The sequence below is a fragment of the Rutilus rutilus genome (genome assembly GCF_951802725.1).
Source record: "Rutilus rutilus genome assembly, chromosome: 6".
NCBI lineage: Eukaryota > Metazoa > Chordata > Actinopteri > Cypriniformes > Leuciscidae > Rutilus > Rutilus rutilus.
In genome coordinates this window covers 44967198-44982983 of record NC_140214.1, presented here as the reverse complement: position 1 = coordinate 44982983, position 15786 = coordinate 44967198, and the positions used below count along the sequence as shown (strand labels likewise).

Genomic DNA, 15786 nt, shown 5'->3' with positions numbered 1-15786 from the left:
TAGTTGATGTTTAGCGATCTTTCTTAGTGTAATTTGATCTTGCTAAACGAGCGGATTATCCCACTAGCATCGCGGCTCGTACTGTTCATGTTTACTAGTTATTAGCTTGAAGTGAATTTCTCCATGGGTAATATCTTTCACTGGTTGTCATTTATTACTGCCTGTATTACTGAGACCAATTTCTATAATCCACATTTTGGTGATTTGTCAATTTCATTGCATTATGCAGTTTATTACAGACTCATACTAATATATTTCTCGATTTATATTTCATGTATCAATGCCCTTTACAGAGATGTTTATATTTGAGTTTGCAATCTCTTAAGTTGTTGAATAATTTTAGACAGTGAATATTTATTTCTGTTATATTATTTATTTCAGAAACTACCTCAAGTACACTATTATGTGTATATGGTCACTCTTGTGCAATAAACGGCTAAACTCTATCCGATGACTCCGACTCCCTGACCAGAGTTCTGCAGCGGTCAATAATATAATCCACCAGTTTTCAGTGGGGCAATCCCCAACATCGGGATAAACAAAAACACTAAAATTAGCGTAGACACCATTCTTCTTATGATGTAACGAGTACATCAGGATTTATGGGAAGTGTTCCTGGTTCCGGCTGACCTGATCTATGCAGCCTAACATTGAATTATAGAAGTCTATAATGTGTTATGTGTATGCTAGGTCAAAGAGATGTGTTTTAGTCTAGCTTTGAACTGACAGAGTGTGTCTGCTTCCCGGAAAATGGTAGGAAGACTGTTCCAAAGTTTTGGTGCTAAATAGGAGAAGGATCTACCGCCAGCAGTCAATTTTGATATTCTAGGTATTATCAACTGGCCAGAATTTTGTGTTAAGAACTATAATGTGTTAAGAGCTCGCTCAAGTACTGCGGAGCTAAACCATTTAGTGCTTTGTAAGTAATCAGCAATATTTTAAAATTTATACAATGTTTAATAGGGAGCCAATGCAGTGTTGACAGAACAGAGCTAATATGGTCATACTTCCTGGTTCTAGTAAGAACTCGAGCTGCTGCGTTTTGGACCAGCTGTAGTTTGTTTATTAAGCGTGCAGGTCAACCACCCAGTAGAGAATTACAATAATCTAGCCTTGAGGTCATGAACGCATGGACTAATTGTTCCGCATTTGTCAATGAGAGCATATGGCGTAATTTAGATATATTTTTAAGATGGAAAAATGCGGTTTTACAGATACTAGACACGTGACTTTTAAATGAAAGATTGGTATCATGATGGTATAATTGGTATAATGATACTAACTGTAGTTTCTCCAGCTTGAATTGTGGGTTCATCAGTAGATCACTGAGGTTTTTCACTCCAGAGTCTCCTAGTTTATTCCAGCTCAGGTCCAGCTCTCTCAGGTGTGACGGGTTTGATTTCAGAGCTGAAGTCAGGATGAGACTCTGCTTCTCCGTAATATTGCATCTATTCAGACTGAAGACAGAAAGAGAAAATGACTCAGATCTATGATGATCAATTAATGTGTTTAGCTTTATCCAGCAGACTTTTGCTGACAAATAAACAGAGATATCAAGGTAAAAGTAACATGGAGAAAGACTACACATTGTGTTCAGGTGTTCTTGTTTATTAGTGTCTGTGTGTAGTGGGGGGGGGGGGTTCTGGAATCCACTGCTGCCTCAATGTATATGTAACGAATGATTATAATCAAGGTATTAATCAATATGTTTCCTTCTAAATATCAAATTAATTGAATGACTTCTCTGGAGATTTTACTTTGTTATAGAAGTTACCAGTATTATAACTGAAATGTTATTTTCATGTATTCTTTAATGTCTGTATTTGATATCTGAATGCAGTAACAGTGCTTGCTTATTTAGCCCGGCTTCCGGAAATGAAATATGGACTTGTTTTGTGTTTGAAAAAGGTCTTCAACGTGTTAAAACATATAGGGGTCATTGAAGCCAATAGTTTAAGGGACCATTGCTTTGTTAAAGCCTTACTTTCCAGTTAGACTGAAGTGTAGCTCTCCTTGAGAGAAAGAACGCATTATCTTGATGGTTTGAGAGGACTCTCCTGTTTATAGTTAGAGCCTGGCCAAATCCAACCTTGGAAAAGCTGTGTGAGTTAGACTGTGTGTTAGTCTTCTTGGTTACAGGTTAAGGAACAAGTGGCATTATTGGAGATTGACTGAGTTGTTGTTCTGGACACGCTGGCGCCCAGCAACCCAAATCTGCAACCTGGAAGGTCACGACGTGCCTAACTTCAGGGTCTGAGTTTCAGCTGCATAATCGATGGAGATATGCTTCAGTCTATCTGTATATGTGTGGAAAATTACTATGTTTATCTATTCTTAGCCAATCAGAAACTGCAACCTGAAGCAAGGACGTAGCTTAGACCTTGGTGTAGGGTATAACTGCTGTGATCTCTGTAACTGTAAGCGAGGCTGTCACGGTTCATCGATCCGTGTGTTCATTTTGTGTATCTGCTGGTTGACATGGGTGTGGGGTCTGAGTGTGTGTTGCTTGTTTGTTGCTTAGTAACCAGCTGATCACTTAATCAGCCCGCAGCTGCAGCTAGTTAACCCATTTGTGCCCACATTTTTCTGAATGGTTTCATGCATATAATTGTGTTAATAGTGTCCTATGTGAACATGTTCTGCATTTATTTTCCCCAGGGTTTTTTTTTTCTTTCTTTCTTGAAAATCATATTTGAATGTGCGGCAACTATAGTTGCCGGTGGGCAAATATGTTGTATGCACCCCCTCAATGTAAAATATGAATAGGAGGAGAACATTTTGCATTTATCTCAAAATAACTGCCTTCAACAGATCAATCTTTATTCATAAACAAATTTATTATGTATAAAAGTCGAAGAACATTTGATGCAAACCCCAAAAAAACTGCATCTAGCTTATAATCTCTTGAATATGAAAACACAACAAACAACAAATCCATTTGCCTTAACCATTGTGCGCTGTTCAGGGTCTTTTTGACCCACATTTCTAACTTTCATTCATGGGGATAACATGGATAATTTGACATGGTTTAGTGTAAGATTTTTGCCCATCTTTTGGAAAATGCTGTTTTAAAAGTAACAAATTATCACTTTAACCAGTAGATGGCTGCAGAACTATTTGCTATTTGACTAACTGAAAGACATCAAGTTTTCCCAGTTGTATTCATATCTACATATTATGAAATCACAATTATAATAATAAAAGTTACTTTTTGTCAAAGTTTAGGCACTTTTTGTACTGAAAAAAAAATTAATTATCTGTTTTTCAGCAATGTTATATTATGATTAGAATCAAATGAATTTTATCAATGGACAAAATTCATCCTCAAAATCAGAAGCAACACAGAACACACATAGACAGAAATGAAGTGGCACACTTTAAATTTGTAGAATTATATGAAAAACAGATGTTTGAAATAAATGATGAACTCTAAAAATTCCAACTTTTCTCTTTGTAACATCCTGATCAGGTTTGATTCTAATCATGATGTAACATTATTGAAAAACTGTTTTTTTTTTTTTTTCAGTACAAAAACTGCTAAACTTTGACAAAAAGTAACTTTTATTGTTATAATTGTGATTTCATTATATGTAGATATGAATCTAACTGGAAAAACTTGTGAAAAGAAGTCATTTAGTTTGAAACTTTTAGTACTTTTAGAGCTCTGCAGCCATCTACTGGTTAAAGGGATTTTTTTTTTATTTTTTATTTTTTTTACTTTTAAAACTGCATTTTCCAAAATTTGGGCAAACATCTTACACTAAAGACTAAACCATGTCAAATTATCCATGTTATCCCCATGAATGAAAGTTAGAAATGTGGGTATTTTATAAGGCGAATTTTACATTATTTATTTATTTTTTATTTATTTTGGAGAAATTTTTTTTTCTTTTTTTCTTTTTTTTATATTTTGTGGAGTAAAAATGTCCAAATGTGGAGTAAAAACATTAATAAACTGATTAAAATTACATTTATTTGATATATATATATATATATATATATATATATATATATATATATATATATATATATATATATATATTGTTACAAAATTACATTTTGTTGCCTGGGGTCAGGGGTTGGGGGTTGCCTCAGACCCCAAACAGCCTGACTGTAAACCACAAACGGTTTACAAACAGCGCACAAGGGTTAAAGTTGTGGAACATAGTGCAGAACAAAGTGCAGCCATAACAGGGCATTGTGTATCAAAAAGTTAAATGAAAATAAATAAATACAAATAAATAGAATGAAGAAAAAAATATCTATATAACAAAAAAAGGCAAATAACAAAAATAACAGTAATTTATGAACAGTAGAGTAGTCATTTAAAGGGATAAGTTATGTTTATGCACTAAACAAGACCAATAACCTTGATTTATTAACCTATTAACACCGTATACCCCATTTTCCGATGACATATTGACTTACAAGGCATTTGCCCACCGGCAACTATAGTTGCCGCTGAAGACTCAAATCTCATCATTATCTAATATTGTTTTTAGTATTATTATTACTTTTTATTAATATTCATAATCAGTAGTATTATTAATCAGTAGTATTATGTATCTGTGTTATAATTTTTATATACATTTATAATCATTTGTAATCAATTGTATTTTGTGAATCATGGAGGGGAGACTTTGAGAGACTTTGGGGGAGTTAGACTGAAATGTATGTGCAGTGTTTTCACCGAGCATAGCATAAAGAGATACATTGTTAATAGGAACCACATGTTTCTCTGGTGATGTACTGTTTTAGTTACATTATAATCATGTGTTTTTCTGATAATGCAGTTTTCTGGTCAGCATATACAATAACTGATAGTCTTTGTCTATGGCAGAGAGATGACGAGATGTTGACTAGTGGTATAAAAACCAAGCCCCTCTGTCCGAGAATTGGGAAGAGATGGAAAGGTAGAGAACATGACTGAGAAGCTGAATCAAGACCTTCGTTTTATCCATTGTCTCTTCTTCCTATGTCTTATATAAAATAAATAAGAGATCTCTTGGCAAAATCACTGGTGTCTGCTTCCATGAAATCAAACAACAGGGGAAAGCAAGATTTTTAAATCAACACCGCTTGGACTTTTGACTAAGTATACAAAAAACTATAGATCTCTTGTAAGATTTGTTTTGTTTGGATGATTCTAGAGACCTTCATGATTATGTAGATATATATATATATATGTCAACAAAAAATACTTATTTGTAACATGAAAATGACCTTTCTTTGGGAGGGTTTGCCTTCGCCATGGTTCCTGGAAGTAGGGGTAGGAAGTTGACAGTCTCATGTGACAGGGAGGAAGTGAATAAATTTTTTTTTTCTTGAAATCCTTTATTTGGTTGTTTGCTTACTGCTTACTGTTACCCCCTAACAGTATATATAGCCCTCATGTTACCATTGTCTTCTTTCTATCTTTGTCCCCTGTAACTGCTGATGGTGTTGTTCATATTTCTTAGTCAAGTCTTTCTTTTTTTTTCTTTTCAAAGCTTTGAATCAATTAAACCAATTTATTCACAAAATGATTCACTGTTTCACACCCATTACTAGTGTTCAGTCAACTTACTTATAGTCTAATAGTCAGAGTTATTTAAAAGAAACTAGAGCGACACTCAGTCAAAAAGAAAACTCATAAGAACAGAAACGTCTCACAGAACAGAAAGGCAAAAGTTCACTAGATCATGATTTTCAGTGTGAATACAGAGTGTGAAATTAAGATCTTTCTGGCATTTAAGCAGGAGGAGTGAGAAACGTCAGCACAGAGAAAACTGGCTTGTGAAACTGCATGTTTGTGAACATCTGGAGACTCATTGACCTGCTGTAGAGAGATGCAGTGAATCTGGGCTTGATGGAAAACGTCTCGAGTTATGACTATAACCCTTGTTCCCTGAGAAGGGAACGAGACACTGCGTCGTTGAAAACGACTCTTTGGGGAACGCTCCCTTAGCGTGCGCCTCTGAAGTATGAATGAAACTATTCCAATCCTGATTGGTGTTGCGTCATGACGTAACATGTGACGGCATAACCGGATGCATAAAAGTGACGCTGGCACAAACACACATTAGCCTAGCGATGAAGCAAGCCGCTCTCAGGCATTGAGGGGCGTGGCAGGACGACGCAGTGTCTCGTTCCCTTCTCAGGGAACAAGGGTTATAGTCATAACCCGAGACGTTCCCTTTCGAGGGAACTCGCACTGCGTCGTTGAAAACGACTCTTTGGGGAACGAATGCCCACTAGGCCACGCACCGAGAAAAGGCCTGCCCTAGAGTGAAACTGATCTCAGGCACCCAGCTAGGACGAGAGCACATGTGCGCCAGGCGTACTAGGAAGGTGCAGACTAAAAAACCTGATAAAAGTGTGTGGGGTAGCCCAACCGGCTGCCTCACAGATCTCCTGGAGGGGCACTCCCGAGAGGAGGGCTCTAGAGGACACCATGCCTCTAGTAGAATGAGCCCTTACGGCCAAAGGTGAAGGCAAATTGCGCACCTTGTAGGCCTACTTATGGTTTGTTTAGCCGGGAGCCCCTCATTAGGTGACCCGAAACACACTACAGTAAGTCCGACCTCCTCCAAGAAGAGGACCTCTCAAGGTAATACTCGGAACTCTGACTGGCAGAGCAAGGAACCTCTTCTCTTCTGCCGACACATGTGGTGGAGGATGAAATGCTTGCAGGACCATGGACCTAGCCATGTTAAATTGCACTTAAGGCACATAGCTGGGTCTCGGATGCAGGATGGCCTTAACTCCGCCGGGGCAAACCCCAAGCAAGCTGGCGTTAATGCCAGGGCTTGGAGGTCTCCCAGTCTCTTTATAAGAAGTAGCTAAGAGAAAGGCTATCTAGAACGTGAGGTCCTAGGCAAAGCCGACTGAAGGGATTCGAAGGGAGCCAGGGATAGCCCTTCGAGAACCACCGCCAGGTACCAGGAAGGAACCCTGGACCTGACTGTCAGTCTCATCCTCTATGTACCATGGAGAAATAGTATGACCAGTTGGTGCCTCCCCAAAGGCCCAACACTCAGTGGTGCATGGAACGCCGCAATGGCAGCCACGTACACCTTACGTGTGGACGGGGAGAAATTCGTAGAGAAACGATCTTGAAGAAACACCAGAACTGAAGCCACTGGGCAGTTAGCTGGACCTAACTCATGTTCTCTACACCAAGTGGAAAAAACATTCCACTTGAGGCCATATAATCTCCTAGTAGACAGAGCCCTAGAGATAAGTATGGTTTCGACCACCCCAGATGATGGACAGCATCTAGGTACTGAGCCCCCTCAAAGGCCAGACCCACAATTTCCACAGCTCTGGGCGAGGATGGAATATAGTGCCCTCCACCTGAGACAACAGATCCCTCCTCAGAGGAATCTGCCCTGGCGGAGCTATCAGGAGTGAAATTAAGTCCGAAAACCATACTCGGGCCGGCCAAAACAGGGCTACCAGAAGAAGACTGATGCCCTTCTGACGGACCCTCTCCAGGACTCCCGGGAGCAGAGCGATCGGGGGAAAAGCGTACAGGCGAAGCCTCTGCCAGGCCTGTACCATGGCATCCAACCCCAGCGAGGCTGGATGAGTGAGGGAGAACCAAAGTGGACAGTGGGACGTCCCTCGAGACGCAAAAGATCCACTTCCATTGGTCCAAACCTCTGCCATATCAGCTCCACCACCTCTGGATGGAGTCTCCATTCCCCGGGCCTCAGCCCCTGCCTCGACAGGATGTCTGCTACCTGATTCTGAACCCCCGGGACATATATTGCTCTTATAGATAATATTTTCCCTTGGGACCCTAAAATAATCTGATGCGCCAATCTGGATAGAGGGCGCGATCTGAGTCCCCCTTGTCTGTTCAGATACACTACCACTGATATATTGTCCGAACGTATCAAGACGTGGTAACCTTTGATGTCTGGGAGGAAACTCCTCAGAGCCCTGAACACAGCCAACATTTCTAGGCAATTTATATGCCAAGAATGATGATGGTCTTACCACAGCCCCTGGCAAAGCGGCCGATAACCGCGCCCCAGCCAGTGAGGGAAGCGTCTGTTGAAATGGTTTTCCGGCGACATGACGCCCCTAATACTGGCCCTTGGGACAAGAACCAAGATTTCTTCCATATTTATAAGGAACGAAGGCATTTGCGCGTAACCTTTATTATACGGAACGGATTCCCCTTGGGAAAAACCCCTTGGCTTTGAGCCACCACTGAAGGGGCCTCATGTGAAGAAGGCCCAAAGGAATTATGTTGGATGCCGCTGCCATGAGGCCCAGCAGTCTTTGAAATTGCTTTACAGTGATGGCCTGGCCTAGCTTTATCCCTGACACCATGGTCAGGATGGATTTCGACACGTGCGGGAGACATACGTGCCTGCACCGTAACCGAATTCCATACTATGCCCAGAAAAGTAGTTTTCTGAGCTGGTTTTAACACACTTTTCCTAGTGTTGAGTCTCAACCCCAATTTCTGAATGTGGCCAAGAACGACATCTCGATGCCGAATTGCCATATCTCGAGACTGGGCCAATATGAGTCAGTCATCGATATAATTCAGAATACGGATGCCCTGAAGCCTCAGTGGAGCCAGAGCTGCATCCATACACTTAGTGAACGTGCGGGGAGAGAGTGCTAGGCCTAACGGAAGGACCCGATATTGGTACGCTTCGCCCCCGAAAGCGAACCTCAGGAACCTCCTATGACATGGAAGGATGGAGACATGAAAATAGGCGTCTTTTAGATCTATCGTGACAAACCAATCCTCAGATCTGATTTGATTCACGATGATGGGAATAGTGAGCATCTTGAACCTGAATCTCCTCAGAGAACGATTCAACTGCCTCAAATCTAAAATCGGCCTCAGCTCGCCATCCTCCTTTGGAACTATAAAGCACTGGCTGTAAAACCCGGACTCTTTCTCTGGTAGGGGAACAATTTATATGGCCCCTTTGACCAGTAGAGTTCTGTACCTCTTGTTCCATAACCCGAGCCTGTTCTGGAACCACTGCAGTCGGTACCACCCCAGCAAACTTGGGAGGTCGGTGACCGAACTGCCGTCTTTACCCATATTTTATAATATTCAGGACCCATATAGATATATTCGGAAGGCGTTGCCATTCTTCTACAAAATCTACTAAGGGAACCAGTCCCTCGAGACTGACCTTGGGTGTTTTTCGAGCACTATTCTCGACCTCCTGAAGCGGAGGACCGGCAGGAAAAAGTCGAGAAAGATTTTGTGACCATAGACGGTGCCCTATTGCTAGCGTTTGGGGTGAACGCCACGGTGTGCGTTCGCTGGAAATCATTGTGGCCCGAAGCGCACTTTACGGCGGGATACAGATATCGATTTCCTGAGGGCTCCCCCAGAGGGGAGACTCTTTGGGTTTCATTCTCGACACCCTGAAGCGGAGGACCGGCAGGGAATAAATCGAAAACAGTTCCGATGGGCGAAACGAACACTGCCTGGCCACAAGCCTTTTGGGCGCCTTTTACAGCGTGCATTCGCTGAAAACCGATGTGTCCCGAAGCACACTTGAAGCTGCACAAACATCGATTTCCTGAGGGCTCCGTGGAGGAGCGATTCTCGCTCATCCCTCCACTGGGGGGACAGCCATCTTCGTCTCGTTTTCGATACCCTGAAGCGGAGGACCAGCAGGGAAAAATCTTAAACGATTTTCGACGTTCGCTGCTCATCATTTTAATTCTTCATAATTAAATGCAGCCAAAATCACCAGACAATACTGTTTTAATATTTATTTATAGGGTCTCGTAATCTACACGCTGCCTCGGCAAACGCGAGATTCGAGCCGTTACAATATATTTGGCTTTCATCCCTCGAGAAGAAAGTCATCAGGTGCGAGGTTGAAACATTCGACAGCGCACGGATTGCACGCGCGCCGATATATTTCTCAGTGAACACTGCCAGCACCCTCAGGAGCTGATTGTGAATGCCTCGCACCCAAACAGTATTATTTCACAGATCGCGTGTGTCCCTTTTTTTTGCAGACTCGTAATCTAAGCGCTGCCTCGACAAACGCGAGATTCGAGTCGTTCACAATATATTTGGCTTTCATATCTTCGAAAAGAAAGTCAACGGGCGCGAGGCTTAAACACCCGAAACGCACGGCTGTGTGCGTCGAGATATTTCTTAAAAACCACAGCCAGCACCCTCAGGAGCTGACAGTGCATGCCTCGCACCCACACAGAATCTTTATTGCAGAGTAGCCGTCATCTACGCGCTGCCTCGACTAACGCGAGTTTCGAGCTACTATAGATTCTGTATTGCAATGTAGTGGGACAACTTTTTATTTTTTGGTTACAACAACACCGGCGAGTGTGACTCATGTTCCTCGTTCCCGATGCTGAGCACATCCACTTCCTCAGAAGCAGATAGCTCGAGCATCGGGCACTCGTCACGGGCAGAAGAAACCACATCGGGGGCTTCTGCGTCGTGAGCGAGCGTTATAGAATCTGCGGATGATGAACATGAAAGTGCCTCGGCAGTCTCGTTCTCATCCGCGAGATCCTTCTGCGATCCCCACGTTCTAAGCCGCCGCGCCGCCTCAACGGACGCGGGACCCGAACCGCGGGGATCGCGAGCCAAGTGGGAGCGCAGCACTCTATAGTACTTTCACAGTGTTCACAGGCAGCCCCCTCGAGAACTGCCTGTGCGTGCTGCGCTCCTAACAGTGTACACACAACTGATGCGTGTCCCCACCCGTGAGAAATATAGGGCAGGGGTGCACACACTTAGTGTATCTTTCACTCGCCATAATATAGAGGATTTCACTGACAAACAACATCAAATAAGACAGACAGTTTCACAGAGAGCGCTTGCTGAAGAGCGAAAAGCTAATGTGTGTTTGTGCCAGCGTCACTTTTATGCATCCGGTTATGCCGTCACATGTTACGTCATGACGCAACACCAATCAGGATTGGAATAGTTTCATTCATACTTCAGAGGCGCACGCTAAGGGAGCGTTCCCCAAAGAGTCGTTTTCAACGACGCAGTGCGAGTTCCCTCGAAAGGGAACTATTGTGTTCAGAAAACCATTTCACTAAAAGGTTATCTAGAAATAATAAAACAAAATTATGCATATTAATTATCAAGGTACACTCCAGAATAGCAGCACATAAACTGACCCATAATGTCTATTTGACCTGTAGCTCGTATCACAACTAAACTGTGTTGATGATTATCATCATCATGACAGAACCTGCAGCATCTGATCTGATCTTGATCATTTTGATGCAAAAAATTTTCCAGCTTATTATATATCTAAAATAATATATTAGTTATGAATATTTAACCTGCATAAAGCTAATATAGTTAATTATTAGATCCCGTCTCACCTCAGTGTCTTCAGTTGACAGTCTGGATCCTGCAGTAATTCACTGAGCTCCTTCACTCCTGATTGTCCAGGATCATTTCCTGTGAGATCCAGCTCTATCAGGTGTGAAGGGTTTGATCTCAGAGCTGAAGCCAGAGCTTTATAACCTTCTTCTGTTACACTGCAGTTAGAGAGTCTAGAACAGAGAGGAAAACACTCAGCTGATTAATCAGTTAAACCTGAACAATATAAATCTGAATGATCGCTCTTCCAGTCGCCTCTACAATAAGGAAGCCCCTCTTTCTGGTGGTCTACGGCACATTCAGTGGTGTTTCACTGGCGTATTGCATGGATAAGTGCAGCGATTCCCCACCGGGCGCTTCAGCATAAAGAGCAGTTTCCCTAAAAGAGCAAAACTGATGATGAGTGTCTTTTTAAAGATGCCTTTCCCTCCGTGTGTTTCTGCATGCGGTTGTTCCCTGTCCTCATCTGATGGCCACGATCTCACATGTCTGGGCCAAGAGTGTGCTGAGATAGTGTTTGTGGATGGTTCATGTCCTCACTGTGAGAACAGGACCATGTTGACCCTGCGGTCTGGACTGTCCTTCCTCGTGAAGGCTAGAGTCTCTCTGCTGTTATCCAGCACTGCCTCTGCACAAAGCAGAGCCACCAATATGGTTAACACTGTAGGAGACCTGAGGCTCACAGTGGGAGTGTTTCCCCGCGGTCCTCCCGCTCCACTGGCCTGTCGTGTGCCGTCGAGCTGCCGGGTGATGGTGTGGGGTGTTCAGGCTTTATTAAGCTTATATGAGAAGGACGAAATCCAGCGGGAACTGGAAAGTCACACACAGTCCTACGTCACCGGACTAATTTGCCTAATCTTCACGGTGCTTTAGACTGCGATGGAAACACAGACAGCAACAGGTCTGGGGGAAAAAGATCCTGGGACAGATTGTTCTGGATAATTTCAATGGAAACGCGGCTTTAGATGATCATCTTATTGAAGAGTTACAGCAGCATTTAGTTTCCAATAGTCTGTTTTGAAACCCAGTCACACTAGTTCTGTGTGCTGGAAGACACCGTTTCTTCTCTTTCATTTTTAACGATTTATTTGACATCTCTCTTCTTTATTCTCTGTTGAAAAGGCAGATTTCTGCATGTACACAATCAGTACATTGTATCAAATGCTGGAAATTAAACAATTACTAACTAGATAAAAACACATACAAATTTGAGCAATAGGGAAAACCCAGAAAATGCACTGCTATAAACAATGAAACATAAGCCCTACTGTCTTCAAATAAATAAACTTCAGCCACACTCTTCATTTATATAGCACTTTTAACAATGTAGATTGTTCCAAAGCGGCTTTACAGAGATACAAAGGTAGTTTAAAGTAACAGAGATTGTTTTGGCTTTATAGCAGTTCTTGAATAAAGTTATTTTCCAGCTAAAGTTAATTTGATTGATTCACTTCCGTCGCAATGATCATTAGTTATTAATGATCGGGGCAGCTAACACGACACTGTTTTAACAGGAAACTCTACACCGACTTTAAACGTGAAACCTTTGAGAATGCTGTAGAGCAGGGATAGGCAACTCCGGTCCTGGAGGGCCACTGTCCTGCAGAGTTTAGCTCCAACCCTAATTAAACACACCTGAACAAGGCAATCAGTGTTTTCAGGATTACTAGATAGATACAGGCAGGTGAGTTTTTATCAGGGCTGAAGCTAAACTCTGCAGGACAGTGGCCCTCCAGGACCGGAGTTGCCTATCCCTGCTGTAGAGTATTGACTATGGACTAAGAAATCATGATTTGTTCGTTATAGCAAATAATGCACATTCTGAAATCCAAAGCTTTTAGCCTCTGAACTCATGAATGCAAATCATGCGTTAGGTTCCAGCTAGTCTGCAATAAGATGGTCTGGGTGACAACTTTTATGGCACCTTGAGTGTTAACAGATCTTCTCCTGGCTTTGCGAGCTTCAAAAGAATTCCACCCCCATCTCGAATCTCGATAATAGATTGCAATGATATGATTATTACTATATAAATCATCTTTCTAGAGTATAAAGGCTCAAAGTTTGACACCACCATAACTCATCCAAGTGGGTGTCTCTCAAGACACAAAAGAACTTTTCCCGCTTCAGATTCTCGGACGGTCATTGGTTGTTCGCGCGAACAGAGGCTTGAACCCAACCTTTCCATAAGAAGACCACACCCGAAATCCCTCCTGGCACTTCGTCAGTGGAAGGGTTTCCGGTTCCACAACTCCTTAAGGACTTTCTCCGATTTTCTTTTCTTTTCTTTAATCTTTGTCTTTATTTTCGTCTTCGGACTTTTCCTACGTTCAGTGAAGTGAGCGTAGCCGGCAACTTTAACTTTGAGTAGACTTTTTAAACTTCCCGCGAACTCCGTTTGCTCCAGAAGTACGAGAAGAACGCCCAGCTCCAAAAAGGACACACGCACGCTGCTTTCGCAGTCACACCAAGACTTTAATGCAAGTATCACCTTCATTTGAAATCTAAGGCTGTGTTTACCTTTGGGTATTCTAATCTTGGTGTCTCTCACAAATAACTGTTTGAAAATTGCCATCCTGAGATTTTACTTTCACTTTCTCTCTCTCATCCTCTCTCACTCTCTCTCTCTCTCTCTCACTCTCATTCGTTATTCGTTATCCTGTGTTGTTTTACTAGTTGTACTCTGTATATACATGTATTCCATGTATAACGGTAGTCATGTATTCGTAGTTTCATTTATTAAAACCATATATCCCTGATTGCTTCTGTTTGCTCAACATTTCAAAATCCCTGAAGCGTTACGATCTAAAGATACAAAGCTTTACAATTTGTTACTATTTCAGTAACCTAAATTTTATAAGAACAGGAAGGTGATAATTGATCCGAAGAATGGACCGTTGATATATTAATGATTAAATTATAATTCATTGTGATGGGTTATTGATATATACAATTGATCTATTTTTCAGCTTCAATAATTTTATTAACTCTGTATGCGAAGTAAATGAATCATAACCCCGATTCATCATTATTGATTCCCTATATCTGGGTGATCTGTGACGTCCGAAGCTTCGTTTCCACACACAGTCTGACTTTCGATTGCGCATGCGTCGTGTCTGAACGCGTTGTTGTCTTTGGAGCTCTATCGATTTGATTTATAATTCTTGATTTTTCTCTTTAAACTCACTTACAACGAACATTTTCTACTTTTCCTCACTGAGAAGCACTACTGCTCAAACCTCATAGTTACAACGCGGACTGTTGAGCAGACGCGTCTCAAGCCTATTAGTGATCCAACGCTGGATACTCTTATAGGTTACTCCCGTGGATCATGGCTGAACGCGTCTTCTCCACACTCACTTACAAATAAACATTTTTGATTTATTTTTCGCCTATTGTGCGTCTACTCTACACCCTTACCACTAAAAAGACGGATTATATCTAAGACTTCAGTCATAAATTAGTATTAATATTGATAGCATCACTGGTAGCTTCGTTGCTAACTTACTGTCCATCTGTTAAAATGGCGAATATATCAGATGTAGGTAGTCTACCTTTTGGTGCAGGTGAGGACACATTTGAGCTGCACGCACTACAGTCTGAGCTGGAAGCTGCTGAGAAACAGATCCACGACCTTTTATTGAGACAAACCGAACTGATAGACCGGCGGTTAGCTCTTGAAACATCACGCGCCGATGCACACAAATCAGTGATTAACGTTACTAACCCGCTGACTCCGACCTCGTCTACTCCGTGCGTTTCTCAACATCGGTCCCGAGCGCCGAGGTCGCGATCAGCCATGGTCTCGTTCACTCCGGCTCCAACACGCCACCAGGAAGCCTGGGTGGTTCCGCAGCGGAAGAGACGAGTCAGGTCTAGACCAAGACTCTCTCCGACCCTCCCGGTTTTCGAGTTATCCACACAAAACCGCTTGTCCCCTCTTCGCGAAACAGAACGCGATGCTGTGATCATCGGCGATTCCATCGTTCGGCATGTACGCGCTACGTTAGGTAAAAGTAAGGTGCACAGTCACTGCTTTCCTGGTGCTCGTGTTTCTGAAATCGCTACTCACGTTCCCAAGATTCTGAACGGTGACGAGCGCGTCGGAACTGTTGTCCTGCACGCGGGAGTGAACGACATCAGGCTACGCCAGACGGAGGTTCTGAAGAAAGACTTCAGGAATCTGATCGATATGGTACGCAGCACATCGCCTGAAACAACGATCATAGTGTCAGGACCGCTTCCCACGTACCGACTGGGCATGAAAAGTTTAGCAGATTATTTGCGCTAAATGAATGTTTAATGTCATGGTGCAATGAGCAGAAACTGCTCTTTGTAAATAATTGGAATCTGTTTTGGGAGCGTCCTAGGCTCTTCCGTGCTGATGGCTTGCACCCAAGCAGATTCGGAGCAGATCTTCTGTCGGATAACATCTCCAAAATGTTAAA

General features: G+C 42.3%; 2 protein-coding genes across 2 annotated transcripts in view; both read right to left on the bottom strand.

The window, feature by feature from the left end:
• LOC311292518 (uncharacterized protein) overlaps positions 1–15786 on the bottom strand; it is a 1083963-nt gene that overhangs the window by 762091 nt on the left and 306086 nt on the right. The window lies entirely within an intron of this gene.
• Positions 107–15786, bottom strand: part of LOC311292550 (uncharacterized protein) — a 31427-nt gene continuing 15747 nt past the window's right edge. The window contains exons 4-5 of the mRNA XM_084412274.1: positions 11341–11514; positions 107–1457 (exon numbers count right to left, since the gene is read on the bottom strand). Coding sequence (XP_084268400.1) covers positions 1079–1457; positions 11341–11514 — 553 coding nt within the window. The 3' untranslated portion in view covers positions 107–1078. The remainder of the gene's footprint in view (positions 1458–11340; positions 11515–15786) is intronic.